The 21,630-nt window shown below is 43.9% G+C and overlaps 1 protein-coding gene across 2 annotated transcripts in view; it reads right to left on the reverse strand.

Moving 5' to 3' along the window:
* LOC141917729 (homer protein homolog 1-like) overlaps positions 1-21,630 on the reverse strand; it is a 149,617-nt gene that overhangs the window by 85,954 nt on the left and 42,033 nt on the right. For both annotated transcript variants that reach the window (XM_074811142.1, XM_074811143.1), the window contains exon 2: positions 5,219-5,375. In XM_074811142.1, the coding sequence (XP_074667243.1) occupies positions 5,219-5,375 (157 nt within the window). The remainder of the gene's footprint in view (positions 1-5,218; positions 5,376-21,630) is intronic.

The following is a 21,630-nucleotide window of genomic DNA, read 5'->3' on the forward strand; positions in this document are numbered from 1 at the left end:
TCTGGGAATCCCAGGGCCCATCACTGGTGTTAAAGACAGAGGCAAAGAAAGCATTAAATATCTCAGCTACTTCCCTATTTGTGAGGTGACTGACCTCATCAAGTAATGCACCAATGTTATCTCATCCCCCTTTTGCTATTAACATATTAAAAAAACCCACCCTTTTTGTTGTCCTTCACAGTGTTGGACAGCTTGAACTCTAATCAAGCTTTGACTGCATGAATTTTCTCCCTACAGTGGCGAACAGCATCTCTGTAGTCCTCCCACATCACCTGTCCTTGCTTCCAATGTCCATACACTTTCCTTTTCTGCCTAAGCTCTAGAAGGACATCCCTGCTCAGCCAAGCCAGCCTTCTGCCCTGCTTGCTTGACTTCCAGCACTTTGGAATTGCTTGCTCTTGCACTCTTAAAAGACGGCTCTTAAAAAGTGACCAGCATTCATGGACCCCAATACTTTCAAAAGCAGATTCCCAGGGAAACTTACAAACTAGCTCCCTCAGCTGTCCAAAGTCTGCTCTCTCCATATCCACAGTCGAAGTTTTGCTGGCACTTTTTCTCCTATTGCCAACTATTTGAAACTCAACTACTTCGTGGTCACTGTGACCAAGACAGCCAACAATCACCACTTCGTCCACAAGTCCCTCTGTTTACAAACAAGACCTGTGCTCACAGGCCTTACTTAAAATCTATATTAGCATTAAACAGATTATCACTTTAATGTGTGACTAGCTTATTTTACAACAGTCATTAAAATGTAAAGATCATCTATTGCAATAACACTAACGGGAGACTTGACTCAGAAATTATATATACAAGGCTCATGGAACCTACAGACTGTAAAATCACTCTTTTCCAGAGTCTTCTCTTGTTTTAGATAAGCACAAATTACTGGGTTTTTTGCCAATTTTGCATCTGTGAAAACATTATCAGAGAGTTAACTAGTACTGCAGGAACCACACTACTTTCTTTTCTCAGTGATTGCCAGAGATTGAATGGAAAGGACAGTAGGATTCTGAGAATAATCTTAGTTTCTGTCTGCAATGTTATTGGAGAAATAACGGAGGCTTCCTTCCATCACCTAGGAAAAAGAAGTACTAAAACACATTTTTCCAATGAGATATGAAATGACTATATAATGAATGAGAACTGAAAACCTTAGCAACAACTGCTCAATGTTGTCATGTCATATTGCATAAGAGATTTTATTTTTCAGGTTTTCTCTTGATTCCTAGAGCGGTAGGAGAAAAAGGTTGCATAAAAGATATTTACTCAAGAGATCATAGAAACCAGATGCAAGTTCTATCTGATTATTTGCATCAGGATCTCCTTGACATGGGCAACATGGATCCAGATACTGTATGTACCTATTAAATATGGCCTGTACACTGAACACCTTATGGTCCTAGAACGTTTTCTGGAGTCAAGTTAGAGGGAGATGCATAATTTCTTATGCTGGGTATTTTAAGAGGAGACAGTAGCTTCAGAAAACAACATTACACAGAATGTAGAAAGAATAAGCAAAACTTGTTTCTATAGGACCTATCTCAGCCAAATCTGCCTCATAGACCCATTGATACAGAATAAGGGGGAAAAAAACCAAACCCTGTCTCAAAATAGACCAAAGATCTCCACAAGGAAATTCAAGTGGGAATCTGTGATGTACAGTAGCATCTCTCAGAGGTGAGTGAAGATCATGTCTTGAAAATGTCCTTTTGTTTTCAAGAAGAAAGATTTAATGAAGAAGAAAGATTTAATGATGTTCAGACAATCAGTACAGAAGTTAAATTTTATCCAGGAATCCTACTGGAACCTACTGACCTAAAGAGGGGGAAGGGTGTGGGGCAGAAATGGGATTATCACTCAAATCTCAAGTGTATCTCTCTCTGTGCTGGGTCAACCCTGGCTGATTGCCAGGTGCCCACAAAGCCACTCTATCACTCCCCTCCTCAGCTGGACAGGGGAGATAAAATATAATGAAAGGCTCATGGGTCAAGATAAGGACAGGGAGATCACTCAGCAATTACCATCACAGGCAAAACAGACTCGACTTGGGGAAATTAGTTTAATTTATTACCAATCAAATCAGAATAGGGTAATGAGAAATAAAACCAAATCTTAAAACACCTTCCCCCCACCCCTCCCTTCTTCCTGGGCTCAACTTCACTCCTGGATTCTCTACCTTCTCCTCCCCCAAGTGGCACAGGGGCACAGGGAATGGGGGTTGCGGTCAGTTCATCACACGTTGTCTCTGCCGCTCCTTCCTCCTCAGAGGGAGGACTCCTCACACTCTTCCCCTGCTCCAGCATGGGGTCCCTCCCACGGGAGACAGTCTTCCACAAACTTCTCCAACATGAGTCTTTCCCATGGGCTGCAGTTCTTTATGAACTGCTCCAGCGTGGGTCCCCCACGGGGTCACAAGTCCTGCCAGCAAACCTGCTCCAGCATGGGTTGCTCTCTCCACAGGTCCTTCCAGGAGCCTGCTCCAGGGTGGGCTTCCCACAGGGTCACAGTCTCCTTCAGGCGCATTTACCTGCTCCAGCATGGGGTCCTCCATGGGCTGCAGGTGGGTATCCGCTCCACTGTGGACCTCCATGGGTTGCAGGAGGACAGCCGGTCTTCACTATGGGCTGCAGGGGAATCTCTGCTCTGGTGCCTGGAACACCTCCTCCCCCTCCTTCTTCACTGACCTTGGTGTCTGCAGAATTGTTTCTCTCACATATTCTCACTCCTCTCTCCAGCTGAAGTTGCCACGTTTTTTTTTTCCCCCTTCTTAACTATGTTATCACAGAGGCACTACCACCATCACTGATTGGCTCAGCCTTGTCCAGCGGTGGGTCCGTCTTGAAGCTGGCTGGCACTGGCTCTATCAGACATGGGGGAAGCTTCTAGCAGCTTCTCACAGAAGCCACTCCTGTACCCCCCCTGCTACCAAAACCAATACACTCACAAACATTCCTTACTGCAGTCTAAGTGGACATACACATGAGTTGCCATGACTTACTGGCTTACTGCTCAGCACCCGAGCCACTATAACTGAGCAGCCATATGCATGTCATTCTCTCCAACGTACAAACTCACTGTAAACCCCACCAGCAGAGGTTAACAAGTAAACCTAGTTGGTTCATAGATTTGTTCTCCCTGAGGGAGGGGCATGAGAGCTACAAAACCAATATGGTACAACAAGTATTTTTGGCAGCTGGGAACATGTAACTTTGAGACATTTTCTATGTAAAATTTGTTTTAAAAAAAAACCCACAGAATCGTCTTTATTCTATTTAATTTCAAAACTCAAAACCGGAGAATTAAATTGCATAGCTTTTTCTCCTTTGCAAATTTAACGCTTTTGTCTGATCAATTGACAGTGTAATGTAAGACCTTACAAGCTCAGATGCCAGTAGTGTTATTGACACCCAACTGTATGCCATACAGCAGAGAGACTCAGGATGCACTCTGAACTTAAGAATGCTTTATATTTATATTTAGCCCTTTCTACATACTACATTATGTATGTGCAGACATGTTAAAAAAGATGGGGCTATAATTAAAAATAAATAATTATCTGGGATTTATGCTGAAAACCTCATAAAAATTATTCTATGGGTCCTCCCCTGCTATTCACCTGGATATGTTTCAGAGCAATGTTGTGATGCCTAAAACAATGGCTCTTTCTTAATCACGATTGGGATCCTAGATCTTAGACAGACAACGCTTGAATGGAAACATTATTAGGATTGCAGCAATCACAGAGAGAGTAAATAAAAGTGATAGACTGTATTATCAATATACCTTGCCAATAGTACTGCAAATGCAAAGGAAATGCTGCAATAGACAAAAGAGCAAAGAAATAGCTGAACAACTGCTTGACAGTGCAACTCAGCAGCCACTTTTCAAGAGCTGCAGCTTTAGACAAAAGCAGAGGAACTCCAGTGGATATCAGAATAAGGATTTTGTAAACTGTGCAGATCAATTAAGATGCTACAGGTTACAACTAGCAGCCTTGATTTCATACAGCATCTAGTCCCAATCCAGATGTCTTTTATAAACAGTCACAGAAAAGGTATTTTAATTATTTGACAGAACAAAATCATTTGAAGGAGTGATGAGAAGGTAAGATACAGTCAGAGTTAAACTTGGAAAAATTCTGGTAGGCTTTGATACCAGAGCCTCAATCACCAGAAGTAGTATCATATAGAGATCTTTGACAGAAAATTCCTATGTACTTCTGTATGATAGAAACTCTCCTTTCTCATTTAAAACAACAATACTCTGGATTTAAAAAAGAAAAAAAAAGAAAAAAAAAGAAAAAAAGAAAAAAAGCAGAGTAATGTTTTTCAGCTTTTAATAAATAGCGAAGAAACATCTGTGAATACTGCTATGCTCTAACAGAGTATTTTAGTTCTAACCATTGTGAACTGATACATCTCCATAAATTGCAAATTAAAGTCTCTTGAAAGGAATATAGCTTTTGATTACACTCTGTATATCTTAATGTCTTTACTGCAGAGATTTCTGACATGCCATTTGTAAAGTTACTGTTTTTATACCCACTTAGGGCAGAACCTAAGTCAAATATTTTCTCTGAGTCTTCCAAATTAATTTCTTAGACAAGGTTTCTTACAATAGCAGCTCAACACATTATCTTTCCTAATTTAAAAACTAAAATAAAATTTAAAAAAAAAGAAAAACACCCCCCAAAAAAACCCAAACCCAACCCAACTGAGTTTTGATAAAAGCTTATCATGGAGAACTTTATTAGGAGGGAATCACGACATTCTCTACAACAAAAATTGGAAGATTATGTAACAGAGAAGGATTTACTAAGTGATTATGGGCACTAAAAAGATGTCCTTCATAATGCTGAAGCCAATGATATAGATAACATCATTGAATACGAAGATGAAAACAGGTTATTGTAACCCTATTTGTACTTTTTAGTGCACCTCGCAGGGAGTGCCTTTTAGACTGCTCAAAGTATTAACTAACAGGTCATTGCTTAAATTCAGCAACAGATTTATCAAAGTAAATATGAATACATTGAAAATAGTATTTTCCAATAAACACTTAAAATATGTAATGAAGCAATGCAATCATTTTAACATGTCAGTAATCTGTTACTCAGATAATGACAAAAGCATCTGATAAGATACATGAAGGACATCAGACTGGAAAATAAATACAAAAGTCAATCAGCAAGCAAGTACTCCAAAAGAAAGCTTACCTTTGACCCATCCAAACTGATTATCCTGTAGACATTTCTTGTGCTGTCATAGAAGTAAGACACAGTAACTGCATGTTTGCTGGTGGAAACCCAGTTCTTCTTAGTGTTTGGGTCAATCTGGAAGACATGAGCTCGGGTGCTGAAGATGGGTTGTTCCCTGAAGGACAGAGAGTAAATGTCATGAATCTGATTTGTACGTAATACTGTTGTACACAAGCTATCTGTCAGTTGTGCCCACTGGGATGTACACATTTTACTTCGCATGATAAATTTTTCCTAAGAACTTCTGTATGTGTTGCTGCATAGAGCAGATAAGTGCATTAATATACATATGCAAGCAAAATGCAAGCCTTCTAAAGCAAAAATCAGCACCCAGCTGTAGAGTTAGATAAAAACAGCCATCTCTAAATATAGACTCAGCCCTGCACATCACCTCCCAGACCTCACCCTCCATCTATCCCTTTAAACTAACAGGCATCAATACATGTATAACTTCATCTCATTACACTGCATGTTGCAGAATGTGTACTACTTCAAAACCTCATCTTCTCAAAAATCTTTTAATACTCTGATTATTCTAATCAATCTTAGCCCATATCTGAAACTGAACTGGCTGATTCAATGCAATTATTCTAAAACTAACATTAATTAGGGTCAGGAACATGTGTTGTGAAACTCTCAGTCTTTGGAGCTTCATATCTGAAACGTTTTCATAGAAACACTAAATATGTATAACATATATGGTTCAAAGTTAAATTGCTTATTAAATAAAATTACATAAGTTTAAAAAAATACTGTACTTCAGAATTTACAACTTATTTTTCCCCATGATTACAGGAAATACAACTTATTTCTCCTAATGACAGGATTAGGAATACTAAATAGCATAGACGCTGAAGCCCTAATGAACAAGATAACTGCTACTACCGACGAGCTGATCAAATTGGAACACCCACTAAAGTCATCTTCATCAGCCTTAGGAGCAAGTCAATGGCTCCTATCAGACATTTTACCTCATTGGGAACGAATTGAAGTAAATGATCATCAATTAATTGTAAAAGCTCTCGGAGCAACCCAGGGTAATATCTCTCCTGCCTTGAGTTGTATCCAAACGCAACTGTGGATACAGTCTATAGTAGCAGCCATTATTAGAGAAGGAGGAGGAATCTTACCCACTGAGATCTGTAAATTGATCTGGGACAACACCTCAGAATTTGAAAGGGAGTTTCAATCATGGTGGCAATTGGCCAACTTCACTCACCACACAGAAAGTGATAAGATTATTGCCTTTATCCCTACCATACGCAATGCTTCAGTGTACAATATATACCCAATCATTGCATTAGGACTGAATCACAATGGAACCATACTCTGTCCCTTAGAGCATAGAGTGTGGGCCCACTAAAAGGAGGAAAAGTGGCAAACAATTGATGTAAATGCATGCACTGTGCAAGAACAACAAGGCTTCATTTGTGAAAGTAATACTCTTGAAGCTCAAGACATTTGTCTTGACACTGAACAAAACATTTGCCACTTTGAAATCCACCCAAACAAAACCCCTGAAACCATAGTCCTATATGTTGGAAAAGGATGTGCTTTCACGCGAACATTGTGTGATTCTTTATTGGTAGATGATTTTGTCTATAACATAACCAATCAGTTCAATCTATGTGTGTGTAACTTTTCTGTCATTATTGGTTGTGATTTTAATTTCTCTGTGCCAATAACTACCTATGATGACTTATCTTTTGATTACATTTTATATTGCGAGCTACAACCTACACCTATCAGGATGAATCTAACCATAATCAAGCAACTCCTCCAACACCCTGATTTAATCAACCTTCTACAAGAAGCATGAGAAACCAGACAAAAGACTCTTATCACAGTCCAGCATGATATAAAGGAAACACATCAAATGTTAAAGAGAGTCAAAAAGGCTGGAGAACACCAATGGTGGGAAGTCCTATTTGGATGGTCACCAACAGCAACAGGACTGTTTAATTCCATGCTTCACCCAATCGTGATTTTTCTAACTCTAACCTTAATATCTTTATTGCTTATAATAATGTTGTATATTGAGGTTTGGAGGATGGTTAAACAAATTACGCAGTTGCAGAAGTTTCCCCGTGTGTATATTTCCCCGAAATAATGAAACTTTCATTAACTAATAGAGGCTAATCAAACACACAATTCCCTCAAAATACAATTGGATTACGGCATTATCTGTTTATAGGCATAGAGGCAAGAGGCAACCACACTGTCACTCTATGGACAAGATAAATTGACTTTAGTCATGGGGTGGATTGTGGTGGTCCAATTCCCCCCCCCCCCATCTTGCTGAGCCGCTCAGTGCTTGGTGTGATTCCAACCCTCCTCCTGGGCCACACACCAATCTAGGGCAGTATGGATTGCAAATGGCAGAGGACCAGAGCGTTAAGGCACCCCCTTGACGTGCCTGGCTCCTGATCTCCCTATCACTTGGGAGCAGTAATAACAGTCCATCACCTCCTGACAGCCTGGTACATCTGTACCTGGGACATGGCTGAGGTAGGGCGATAACAGAACTGCACATCCAGCAAGTTCTGGGCCTGCGCAACTGATGGAAAACACCAAAATATTTCATCACTCAAGTTGGGCCGGAATGGAAGAGTAACTGATGAAAGTCAGTTATCTCAGACCCTATAAATAGCGACCCTAAGTGACACCCTTTGAACTCTCCTGGATCATAGTGGGCCTGTGTGATGGTTTAGCCCCTGCCGGGGTCTGAGACCATGCGGCCGCTGCCCCTCCCCCACAAAGGGAGTGAAATACAAAGCCCCAAGACTGAGATAAGGAAAGGTTTAATACAACAATGCAATAGCAACACAACCAACAACAACAATAACAGTAATAGTGATAGCAATGAACAGAGCAAAATAGCTACCAAATACAGCAGTGAGAAGCACGATGTACAAAACCACGAGTGCACCGCGCCAGGAAAATGTGACCTGCCAGGATGTGACGTCCGCATGGTATCTGAATAACCCGGCTAGAGCTCCCCCCCCACTGCTGGGGAAACTTAACCCTATCCTGGTTAAACCAGGACATAATCCACCCCTTTATTCTATACCATGTGCGTCACATCCAGCTGCCACTTAGCAATTAGCATTGACAAAGAAAAATTAACAAAAGCACAGTATAACTCACGGTGTGTTTTCACCCACAATCAAGTCCCCTTGTGGCACGCATCGGACCTCTCCATCCTTCTGCATCACCCACCAGGTGCACCCAGGTCCTTGAGCAAAAACAGTCCCGTGGATGGGTTTGCCTTTGCCCGGCGCAGGACTAACCCAGACCATTTTTCCCAGCAGGTCCCTCATGCGCACCACAGGGACTCTATCTCCGTCCACAACACGTGGAAGTTTTGACTGAGCCGGGCCAGCTCGATTGGCAGATCCTCTTGTGTTCACTAACCAAGTGGCCTTTGTCAGATGTGTGTCCCAGTGTTTGAAGGTTCCACCCCCCATTGCTCTCAATGTAGTTTTTAACAGTCCATTGTAGCGCTCGATCTTCCCAGAGGCTGGTGCGTGGTAGGGGATGTGGTAGACCCACTCGATGCCGTGTTCTTCTGCCCAGGCATCTATGAGGTTATTTCGGAAGTGAGTCCCGTTGTCCGACTCAATCCTCTCTGGGGTGCCATGTCGCCACAGAACTCGCTCTTCAAGGCCCAGGATGGTATTTCGGGCGGTGGCGTGGGACACTGGATAAGTTTCGAGCCATCCAGTGGTTGCTTCCACCATTGTGAGCACGTGGCGCTTGCCTCGGCGGGTCTGTGGCAGTGTGATGTAGTCGATCTGCCAGGCCTCTCCATATTTATATTTCATCCATCGATCTTCATTCTGCTGGGGCTTCACCCGTTTGGCTTGTTTGATTGCAGCACATATCTCACATCCATGGATGATCTCTGCGATGGTGTCAATGGTGAGGTCCACCCCTCGATCTCGAGCCCACCTGTATGTTGCATCTCTGCCTTGGTGGCCCGAGGTCTCATGGGCCCACCGGGCTATGAACAGTTCACCTTTACGCTGCCAGTCCAAGTCCACCTGAGCCATCTCAATCTTAGCAGCCTGGTCCGCCTGCTGGTTGTGAGAGACGAGAAACCAGGCCTGTGAGAAACTAAGAAAAACAGCCTGAGAAAGCAAGAGTTGAGGCTGATCAAAGAAATGCCTCAAACACTCGCAAGACAAAACTATGAGTCACAGGGTGCATTCTGTGGAGGTCGAAGCTGATAAGGCTGCCCGAATAACACAAGATGGGACTGGAGGAGGGAGCCCTGTGAAGACAGGACGGCTCTGCTCTGGTGCACCTGGCCAAAACTTCAAGGGCCATCTGTCCGGTGAATGACCTTTGCTTCATTATCCACGAAATGCATATTAAAGTTAACACCCCTCAATATGCTAACGAGGGCTAACATGATCATGCTAATTACATCATCCCATGAAACACCTCACCCCTCCCCGTACATGGGATACGTAGGTATGGGGGTCGACCTAGGGGATGGACCCAAGGAAAGTGGGTATAAATCAAGAAGGGAAGGGGGGGGGGGGGCGCGCCCCGAGGAGAGAGAGTGCAGTGAAGCGAAGAAGACGGATGTCAGCGAAAAAGACGGATGTCTCCTGTGCCTCCCGGAACCCTCGGCAGCGGGATCAGCGCAGAAACCCAGACCGGTGATCTGTGTTTCCCCATTCCCTCTATCTCCCTCTTTTCCCTTTCCTATTAAGCAATGCAAGGCATATTATATTGCTTGCCACAACTTGCTATATACTTAGCCAACTATCGTGTGTTCAATTAGTACATTGTGAGTAGTTAATAAATGTTTAGACTTGGAGACTTGTTGTCCGCTCCATTGGGGATTTGCGAATCTGAGTCACTTGTCCCCCTCGTCTGAGCGGGACGTGACACTGGTTATGCTGATGTTCATCAGTGGCTCGACTCTTGGGTATATGGGCGTCCACATGGCGCACCTTCACAACGAGGTTCTCCACCCGGGCTGCAATGTCCTGCCATACTTCAGCGGCCCAGATGGGTCTGCCCTTGCGTTGCCAGTTGTTCTGTTTCCATTGCTGCAACCACATCCACAGGGCACTTGCCATCACCCACGAGTCAGTGTAGAGATAGAGCCTCGGCCACTTTTCTCGCTCAGCAATCTCCAAAGCCAATTGGATGGCTTTCACCTCTGCGAACTGGCTCGATTCACCTTGTCCCTCAACAGCTTCAGTGGTTTCTCGTGTGGGATGCCACACCGCAGCCTTCCATCGTCGATGTTTTCCCACAATGCGGCAAGACCCATCAGTGAACAGGGCATATTGTTTTTCTTCCTCTGGCAGCTCGTTATATGGTGGGGCCTCCTCAGCACGTTTCACCTCTTGTTCTGGTGACATCCCAGCATCTTTGCTCTCTGGCCAGTTCATGATCATTTCCACTAATCCTGGGGGGTCGCGGTTCCCTATTCGAGCCCGTTGTGTTATCAACGCAACCCATTTACTCCACGTGGCATCTGTTGCATGATGTGTGGAGGGAGCCTTTCCTTTGAACATCCATCCCAGCACCGGCAGTCGAGGTGCCAGGAGGAGCTGTGTCTCAGTGCCGACCACTTCTGAGGCAGCTCGAATTCCTTCGTACGCTGCCAGTATCTCCTTCTCAGTCAGGGTATAGTTAGCTTCAGAGCCTTTGTATCCCCGGCTCCAAAAGCCTAGAGGTCGGCCTCGGGATTCCCCATCTGCTCTCTGCCAAAGGCTCCAGGAAGGGCCATTCTCCCCGGCTGCGGTGTAGAGCACGTTCTTAATCTCCTGCCCTGTCCGGACTGGCCCGAGGGCCACTGCCTGGGTAATCTCCTGCTTAATTTGTTCAAAGGCTTGTTGTTGCTCTGGGCCCCATTTAAAATCGTTCTTCTTGCGGGTTACGTGGTAGAGAGGGCTCACAATCAGGCTGTAGTTTGGGATGTGCATCCTCCAGAACCCCACAGCGCCCAGGAAAGATTGAGTCTCTTTTTTGGTGGTTGGTGGGGCCATGGCTGTTATCTTGTTTATCACCTCCATTGGGATGTGGCGACGCCCATCTTGCCATTTTATTCCTAGGAACTGAATCTCCCTTCCAGGCCCCTTAACTTTCTGTCACTTGATGGCAAAACCAGCCTTCAGGAGGATTTCAATTACCTTCTTTCCTTTCTCAAAGACTTCCTCAGCTGTGTCCCCCCATACAATGATATCATCAATGAACTGCAGGTGTTCTGGAGCCCCACCTTTCTCCAGTGCAGTATGGACCAGTCTATGGCAAATGGTGGAGCTGTGTTTCCACCCCTGGGGCAATCGATTCCAGGTGTACTGGATACCACTCCAAGTGAACGCAAACTGTGGCCTGCACTCTGGTGCTATTGGAATGGAGAAAAACGCGTTAGCGATGTCAATCGTGGCGTACCACTTGGCTGCCTTCGACTCCAGCTCATACTGGAGCTCTAGCATGTCCGGCACTGCAGCACTCATCGCTGGCGTAACTTCATTCAGGCCACGGTAGTCCACGGTCAGTCTCCATTCGCCATTAGGTTTTCTCACTGGCCATATAGGGCTGTTGAAAGGTGAGTGAGTCTTGCTGATCACCTCCTGGCTTTCTAGTCGACGGATCAGCTGATGGATGGGGACCAGGGAATCTCGGTTAGTACGGTACTGCCGCCGGTGCACCATCTTGGTAGCAATTGGCACTCGCTGCTCTTCAACCTTAAGCGACCCCACCACCGAGGGGTCCTCTGAGAGGCCGGGTAAAGTGGACAATTGCTCAACCTCCTCCAGGGCAGCTATACCAAAGGCCCACCGGTACCCTTTTGGGTCTTTAAAGTACCCTCTCCTGAGGTAATCTATACCTAGGATGCACGGGGCATCTGGGCCAGTCACAATGGGGTGCTTATGCCAGTCCTTCCCAGTTAAGCTTACTTCAGCCTCTAATAGGGTCATCTGTTGGGACCCCCCTGTCACTCCGGAGATGCAGATGGATTCGACCCCACTGTGGCTTGATGGCATCAGGGTGCACTGTGCGCCAGTGTCTACCAAGGCCTTATATTCTTGTGGTTCTGATGTGCCAGGCCATCGGATCCACACCTTCCAGTAAATCCGATTATCCCTTTCCTCCACCTGGCTGGAGGCAGGGCCCCTCTAATCCTGCTCACCATCACTCACTTGATCTAAGAGTGACTCCTGCAGGAATGACTTCCTGGTCCCCTCAAGAGGGTCAAGCATACTGTTGGCCATTCTATTCTGTCTGGGGGATTTCTGACTAGACACTGGAGCTGCATCTCTCTTGGAAGACTCCCCTTTCATGGTGGTCTTCCCTTTCAGTTGCTGTACTCGTGCAGCTAGGGCGGAAGTGGGCTGTCCATGCCACCTTCTCATGTTCTCCCCATTGTCGCGGAGGAAGAACCACAGGGTGCCCCGTGGTGTGTGTCTTCCACTGCCCTTCTCTTGGGTGGGGAAACGCCTGCTTCTAATAGCTGAGACATCGGCCCGTGCAGGCGGAACATAGGACATGTCCTGTTCCATTTTTTGGAGCCTCTGAGACAGTTCCTCTACGGCTGAAACCAAAGCATGTTGGGAGGAAGGGAGACTTCCCTCATAGTGCCGGAGCTGGCCAATCACTTCATCTACTGTCTGAGTGTCTCGCCACCAGGACTCTACTGCTAATGCTTTGGAATGTCCCTCTGGTCCACTTTGCAGGAACTTCCGCCACATCAGCTGTGTGCAAGGGACCTGATCTGGATCCATTGGTGACTGCTCATCATTCAGATCACCATAGACCATGTCAAACACAGCCATTTCCCTGAGGTTTTGGATGCCTTTCTCCATGTCGGTCCACTTGCCTAACCGACATAGAGCATCATCCTTGTAGGGGTACCTCTCCCTCACAGCGAGCAGGAGTCGCCTCCAAAGGCTGAGGGTTTGAGCCTGTTTCCCTATTGCCTTGTCAATACCAGCCTGCTTGGCTAAAGGTCCCAGCTGCTTGGCCTCTCTCCCCTCCAATTCCAAACCAGCAGCTCCACTATCCCAGCATCGGAGCAGCCAGGTGCAAATTTGCTCGCCTGGAAGGCGGCTGAAATCCTTCCGCATATCTTGCAACTCACTGAGGGATAGAGATCGGATGGTTACCTCCGGCTCTTCCTCCTGCTCTCGTGATGGGCCTGGTTCATTATCACCCTGTGCACTGCGAGGGGATTTTTTGGTATATTTGGTTTTCCGTATTGGTGCAACTGATACTGGTACTGCTTGTCCCTTCGGCTCAGCTGCTGTGCTGGTGGAGGCGACCGGTACTGGCGCTGCCTGTCCCTCTGGCCCAGCTGCTGTACCAGCAGGTTCACTTTCAGACCCTGCAGCTCTTTCTCCCCCTTGAGGGCAGTGATCAGTGTTAAGGGCGATGCGGTAAGCATGGGCAAGCCCCCAGCACATCGCAGCGAGCTGCATCTCCCGGGGTTTGTCAGATTGGCAGCACACCTTTTCCAAACACTCCACCAGTTTATCAGGACTCTGCACTTGTTCAGGAGTGAAATCCCAAAGCACTGGGGGTGACCACTCACTCAGGTACTTGCCCATCTTCTCCCACACACCTTGCCATTTATAACTATCTGCCCTCGGGGCAGGTTTCCGGGTGGTGCTATTGTTGGAGAAGTACCGCATGGCCCAAAACAAGATCTGGCAGACACTCAGAAAGCACAGAGCCGCAAGCACACTGGCCTGGGTGCTCCAGGGATAGCTGAAACTCTCAAAAACCGAGAGGATCTCTTCCCCTGGCTCACCCATAGAGGGGGTGAGACCCCAAACAAAAGCCCAGGCAGCAAACAGGTACCGGTTCACCCCCACAAGCAGCGAAACGAGCCCATTATAAGCAGACAGAAACCAGTAGAGCAGAACAAGACCCTTGATACATTTTCCACCGAGAACAAACACCAGCACTGGGAACACACAGGGGATATAAGGATTAATCCAGCCCCACCACGCAAGCAAATTGCCCAGCATTGTAAACGCTTATCAAACAATACAAGTAAAACAGAAAAATTACACCTAACAGATTGCTCTAACACACCTTCTCCTTTTGTCCTTATTTCAGTCTTCTCCAGCCCCACGTTGGGCGCCAAAGTTGTGGTGGTTTAGCCTCTGCCGGGGTCTGAGACCACGCGGCTGCTGCCCCTCCCCCACAAAGGGAGTGAAATACAAAGCCCCAAGACTGAGATAAGGAAAGGTTTAATACAACAGTGCAATAGCAACACAACAAACAACAGCAATAACAATAACAGTAATAGTGATAGCAATGAACAGAGCAAAATAGCTACCAAATACAGCACTTTGAAGCAGGATGTACAAAACCACGAGTGCACCGCGCTCCCGCACCAGGAAAATGTGACCTGTCAGGATGTGACGTCCGCATGGTATCTGAATAACCCGGCTAGAGCTCCCCCCCACTGCTGGGGAAACTTAACCCTATCCTGGTTAAACCAGGACAGCCTGTGACCAGCATCTCCCCTGAGTGGGACGCCTCTCAGGTATCCAATTCCTTGAGGTACCATCTGCTGTCAAAAGTGACAAAGGGCCAGGGCAAAGTCATCCCCCTCGAGTTTCAATTATCACCCCATTGAGGAATGCCAATGCATTGTGAGTATTTAGTCTAAACTTGAGAAGAGGGAAATTTTAACTATAGGCTATCTTCTCTTTCACCCACCTCTCTACCTACGGATGTGTTTGGATATACACAGTTATTTTCACGAGTGTGGGTACATACATATTTCACTGGATCCAAATATTTCTGTCCGCCTGTGTGTTTGTATGTCTTGTGTTTATGAATATACATATATATATATATTCATTTAGGATACCTTATAGTAAGTTAGTGTGAATCTTGTCATTTTTGAATCTGTAGTTAAGTTGCTATTTTAATCATAATGTATTTTACTGAATTATTTTTTAAATCCTTAAATTGGTTAATGATTAAGTGCTGCTAGTCATTGATAAATCTTGATTTGCTGCTAAATCATTGCCGTGTTAATATTTCCATCCTCAACATTACCAAGACATATAGTATTGTAGCCTTGTAGCCCATACCAATGTTTCTCATCAAGCACAAGGACCACTAAACGCTGGCTCCATTGTGTAAGCCAGATACTTTGTGGCTCTATTGTGTAAACCTGATGGGATCCAGGCCTTGCTAACGACTCCATCATTGAAGAAGTGATAAAGACTGATAAGAGGTAAGCATCTGGTGCCAGAAGCTTGGTGATTGTCCAAGAAGCATGAAGTCAGCAAAAATCTGTGGAAACTGGGGGAGAAGTAAAGGCATCAGGGGGAGATCGTGACCACCGACTCAATTCAAGCCCGAAAAAGCTTGCCCCCCCACACCTGCAAGGAGCATGCGTGCTAATTTACATAGCAAGCAATGCTAATTTAAATAGAACTAACCAATAGCAGATGGAATGATAATTATGGACCAATGAGTGTAAACTTAGATAGGTTTTTACTAATCATGTAATAGGATAAATAGGCTGTAGTTCCTTTGTGCGGTGTGCTAGCTTTGTGGAATTACCACCTAGCACCCATCTTTGCACAGCTATGGAATAAACTGAAATCTCGGCTCTGTGCGTGAGATTGGCTTTTGCACACTGAGCAATGAAACCTGTTTAAGGGATAACAGTATTGCATAGCAATCTAAAAATATTTTAGTATTGCTAAGATGGTTGTCAGTTTAAATTTAGCTACATTTTACTGACAAAGAGATTGCTGTACTCTTCAGGGAATGCTGCCATCAGATCCCAAAGATATCAAGTATCAGAATTAAGTTGAGTTTAACTTTGTAGGTTTTTTAACTCTTTTTTCTCCCATTTCCAGAATGTGAAGAAACATGTCCTTTGTCCTTGCCCTCATCTCCCTTTAAGTAAGAGGTAAATTCTTAACACATTTTTCTGCCTAAAATAAAAGCAAAAGAAAAATTAGGATTTTGGGTTTCAATCTGGCCTCATTATAAAGGGGTACATGTGAACTCTCAGAAATATCTCTACTGCTTGGCAGTGAGAGCAGAAAAGATCAGTTGCTTTCAGCAGCAGAATAGTATTATTCTGCTGGGATTTAAGGCTCCTTGAAGCCCATCTGACAGAAGATGCGGTGTTCTCCTATGCTGGATGTTAGAAGTGATACAGAAGAGACCAAAGAGATTTCACCATTTCAGTGAAAGCTAAAGGAGGAGGAAGGTAGACCAGGGGAATCAATGCACATGCTAGTCCTCTATACAAACGTCACTGTACCCTCAGCACCAACTCATCTTCTCCTTCTAAATCACCAAGGTATAGGGAGGTTGGGTAGCTGTTTTCCCGATCCCAATCCCTTTCACAAATGCAAAGGTTATACAAAGGTGACTTTTATAGCCCTTTTGTTTAACATAACCTTTACACTAATTCTTAGTGCTCTTGATATTAGGAAGCATTTCTTTACAGAACGGGTTGTTAGGCGTTGGAATGGGCTGCCCAGGGAGGTGGTGGAGTCCCCATCCCTGGAGGTGTTTAAGAGTCGGGTTGACATAGCGCTTAGGGATATGGTGTAGTTGGGAACTGTTAATGTTGGGTTGATGGTTGGACTGGATGATCTTCAAGGTCTTTTCCAACCTAGACAATTCTGTGATTCTGTGATTCTGTGAATCTCTACAATTACTTCTTCAGCCACACCTAAACCTTAGTTCTTATCTTCAATATTAGATACATTTTCCACGTACCTCCCAATTAAGCATACCCAAATGTAATTTGATGCATATTACCATAGCGCAACCAGTTCTTTAACTCTGGAAAGTTAGAGCCCATCAAAACAAGTCTTAGAAACCTGGCAATTATTTGGATGAAGATTGACATTGGAAGGAGAAAATAAAGTCTCTGACCACATTAACTAAAAAGACAAAAGAAGAACTGAATCCAAATCATAGATGTGTGGTTAATGAATACACATTTGACCAGAAATACTATTCAGCTCTGTCATTACAGTATATCACACAACTGAGGCTTTCAACATACCACAGGTTAGGATTTTCATATGTAAAAGGTAAGCGAAAACTATACAACTAAAGCGAGCAGGAGTGTCGGTAAAAGTCTGATTGTTCAGCCTTGAGTTGCTGCTCTCTTGCACTGTCAGTACAAAAATCTTCTATAGCCCCAGATACAATAGCCTCAATTTGTTTGATGAGACAGCCTGCGTATTCCTCCTGATTGCTCAGCAGTGTTTCACAAAGACAAACCAGAGCACTTTGCAAGGCATATATGTGTGTCTGGCATAGACATTACAGTTAGGTACAGAACAGCATTAATAAAGCTTACCCGCACTTTTTTTATCACTTCTACTAAACTACAGTTACAGTCTTTTCTTTCCATGTTTTAAATGAAACTACAGCTTTGCTGAATAACAGGCTGTCTACACTTTGTGGCAAGAAACATAGCCCTCTTCATTAAACTAGTTGAAGAAATCATGATTTTGACAAATTACTGGGGTAATTAGGAGCTAAACTTCAGATGCCTCTAGAATTAAACTAACCAGAATACATTTTGACACTTGATGATGAACATCTATACTGATTATTTCTTCAAACAAATGGAAGTTACACACCTTATGTCTACAGGATGGAATGTGTTATAGAATCAGTCACTGATTTGCCAATAAAGCCCTTCAAAGCTGCTGTACAATCAGGTCATCTGTACTTTTCTGTGGCAACACACTATAGACTTACTTAAATTTTAGATTTACTAAAACATTCAGAAACAAGCAAAAGTTAATATGTAAAACATATACAAGATTTACAACTTCAGCTAAACAATCTTTACTATGAGACACTTGCTTTTTTCATTATCCACACAGGACATGAAGCCCTACCAATCTGGAAGTCTCAATTAACTCAGTTGAAGTAGTATTAGTTATATTAAATAGAAGAGTAGTTTCCTTTTTCTCTTGCTAAGTGCTCAGACATATATATATTTAAATATAAATGTACTTTTGCCTAGAGTTGAGAGAGAAAGAAGAAAAGAACAACTTTAAAGAAGAAAAAACAATCCTGTAAAAACAACTATCAGTTCCTTATTCTTCCTCTTTCAGCTTTCTCTTACCATTCCTTCACTACCACAAAGTATTTAGTATTCATTAAAAACACTATTAGGAACTAAGACAAGAACTCATCACTAATTACGGAGAGAAATAATTAATTTTTCCAAATATATCCTGATGCTGAACAAAAAGAAAAGAAACTAACAGAATGCCATAGCAACACAGTTTGACTGTTAGAAATGTCTGCTCAAGCTAATACACTGTTGTTCTTAATTCACTTTGACCATTATAATGTTGCAGTCTAATGCAGACTAAAAAGAAGTAAGTGCTAAGTCCTCCTTGACTTAAGTGGGAATGTGAGGACTAAAGAAGGATGAGAAGTACCACTTGAGGTAGAATCACACCACATTGATACAGAAATCCATTCATTGATATGTGATCAATCCTAGGCTAGCCTTAGGAAAAAAGACTGTGTCCTAACAGTTGAATGAACAGCGTTTCAACTCCTCTTTCCATTTTGACATCTTAACAATTGGCCAAGAAGGCCAATGGTATCCTGGCTTGCATCAGAAATAGCATGGCCAGCAGGGACAGGGAAGTGATCTTGCCCCTGTACTCGGCACTGGTGAGGCCGCACCTCAATGACTGTGTTCAGTTTTGGGCCCCTCACTACAAAAAGGACATTGAATTACTCGAGCGTGTCCAGAGAAGGGCAACGAAGCTGGTGAAGGGTCTGGAGCACATGTCGTAGGAGGGGCGGCTGAGGGAACTGGGGTTGTTTAGTCTGGAGAAGAGGAGGCTGAGGGGAGACCTCATCGCCCTCTACAACTACCTGAAAGGAGGTTGCAGAGAGCTGGGGATGAGCCTCTTTAACCAGGTAACAAGGGATAGGACAAGAGGGAATGGCCTCAAGTTGCGCCAGGGAAGGTTTAGACTGAATATTAGGAAGCATTTCTTTACAGAACGGGTAGTTAGGTGTTGGAATGGGCTGCCCAGGGAGGTGGTGGAGTCCCCATCCCTGGAGGTGTTTAAGAGTAGGGTTGACATAGCGCTGAGGGATATGGTGTAGTTGGGAACTGTCAGTGTTAGGTTAATGGTTGGACTAGATGATCTTCAAGGTCTTTTCCAACCTAGATGATTCTGTCATTCTGTGACATCTATCTACAACTTCTCAAGCCTGGGATTCTGTTGTCTTAGTTACTGTAAAAGGTATGAACTTTTCAACATTAGTTGATGTCCTATTTGCCTTCCCTTTTGGTGTGTTAATGATGCTAAAAAAATAAAAAAATTACACCACCAACCCCCATATCAGGATAAATTTACAGGGTTTTAGTAGTGGGGGTGCTGCACTGTGTGGGAGGAAGTCAGGGACTGCCCTGTGCAGACACAAGAACAGAGCAGGATTGGGGCTAGAAAAAAAAAAAAAAAAAAGAGACACAGAGACTGGAGCAAAGAGCTGCCCAAGCAGGAGCAGAGAGCAGACATGGGAGCTGGTACAACACTCAGGGGACTGTGACCCATGGAGGAGTTGAGTAAAAAAAAAAGAGCCACCAGGCACTGCCATCTTTTGAGTGCCACCTGTGTCAAGAGGATAGGAGACCAGGATGGGCAAGCAGACCCTGCCACATGGCAGCCTGCATGCACAGCACATGTGCTCCGGCAGTCCCAAGGACTGCAAACTCTCAGTAGGCATCACACTCAAGTTTTTGCAGGTAGTAATTCTGCACCCAGTGAATTCTGAGTCTCTATAATATCTGTCATCCAAGGTGATTTCTCCCCATATCAGACAACACGAATCCCCTGCATGATCTCAGGCATTTGCTGATTATCCTCAGATTTAGGACAGAACAAAGACCTTTTTGCTTTTTCAAAATGACAGCATACCAAGACTACAGCTTTCTCCCAATGCCCGGCTACAGTCTTAAAAATTACTCTCCCTGGCTTGTTTTTAAACCTGTAGCAAGCTTTTGTTACTCTAAGCAGCTTCATGAGGGATCCCTGAAAAGAAATAAGGAGACTGATTAGAAGTGCAGCTATAGTCAAAACTAATTTATCAACTATGGCATCCAAATATGACCAATGGCTTCTTATGAGTCTGAGTCAACAAGCTCTGTAAACACAATTCAAAGCAATAGAAAACCACAGAATTTTCCTTATTCCTAAAAATGCTTTGAAGTCTGATAAATACTATATATGGTAGCTTATGGGACAGTATTGTATTACATTGGCTTCTTGTTGTATGGAAACTGCTCTGAAATGAAAATCTTTTTCTGGACAGAAAGCAACTGACAACTCGAACAAAACATACTCAGCATACTTGTGAAATGAGTACATTTTGCTTTCTATATCACATGCATATAATAAGAATTTTGATGTCTTAAAACAAGCTTTGAGATAGTAAAAAAAGTAGAAACTACAATTGAGCAACCAGATCGAAATCTCTCCCATACCACCAACAGTTTATCTAGTTTTACACTTACATTCTTAGACTTGATTTTACAGTTGTTTTGGGTTTGAGTCAGGTTTACTCATGGTCAGTAAAAGCTTAGAAAGTTGTTCCTAAAAAGCTTGGAATGTTTTTTGCATTCCATTAGAAGTTAATACATATGTGTGCCTATTCTATTTACCTATAAAGTTCAATGCCTTTGATGCCTGCTAGCTGATGCCTGCAAGCAGTTGGTGCTAATTGCTGTAAGGCCCCTCAGACAAGAATGTGCCCAAGGACATAATTGCTGTAAGGGGCCTCAGATAAGAATGCACCCAAGGACATCATTTATGTAACTGTGATGGGTACATCCTGGGGAGGGCAGAGAAACCAGCAGACACCTGTGGCAGTCAAAGATAAGAAAGCTGAGAAACTTTGTTACAGACAGACCAATGAGCCAAGACAAGGCCTTATAGGAAAAATAACCTCAGAGTTCATGGAAAGGACACTAAGAGACACCTCTTCAACAACCACTAGGGACCACCACAGGCCACCAAAGACCCCCATGGAAGCCCCTCAGAGACCCTTCCCCAAATTTTAGTACGCTTGTGCAATGTATTAACATATGCATTAGATCCTCTGGAAATAGGTGTGTACTTCTCAGAAATTACATGAATATTCATTTCTTTTATTGTATATAATAAGTGTGCTTTTGTCTTTCGGCATACACGTTAGGTGGAGTGATCCCCCGTGCATCCAGCACTGCAATAAGGAATGCCTGCCTTCTAAAACTTCAAACTAAGTCTTAGAGGGTTCATTTGAGACCGAATTTACGGTAACACCTTAGTTTATCAAATACGTTTTATAGCTACATAATACTACACAGAGCAGTGCCTTCAAGA

The sequence above is a fragment of the Strix aluco genome, chromosome W, assembly GCF_031877795.1.
Source record: "Strix aluco isolate bStrAlu1 chromosome W, bStrAlu1.hap1, whole genome shotgun sequence".
NCBI lineage: Eukaryota > Metazoa > Chordata > Aves > Strigiformes > Strigidae > Strix > Strix aluco.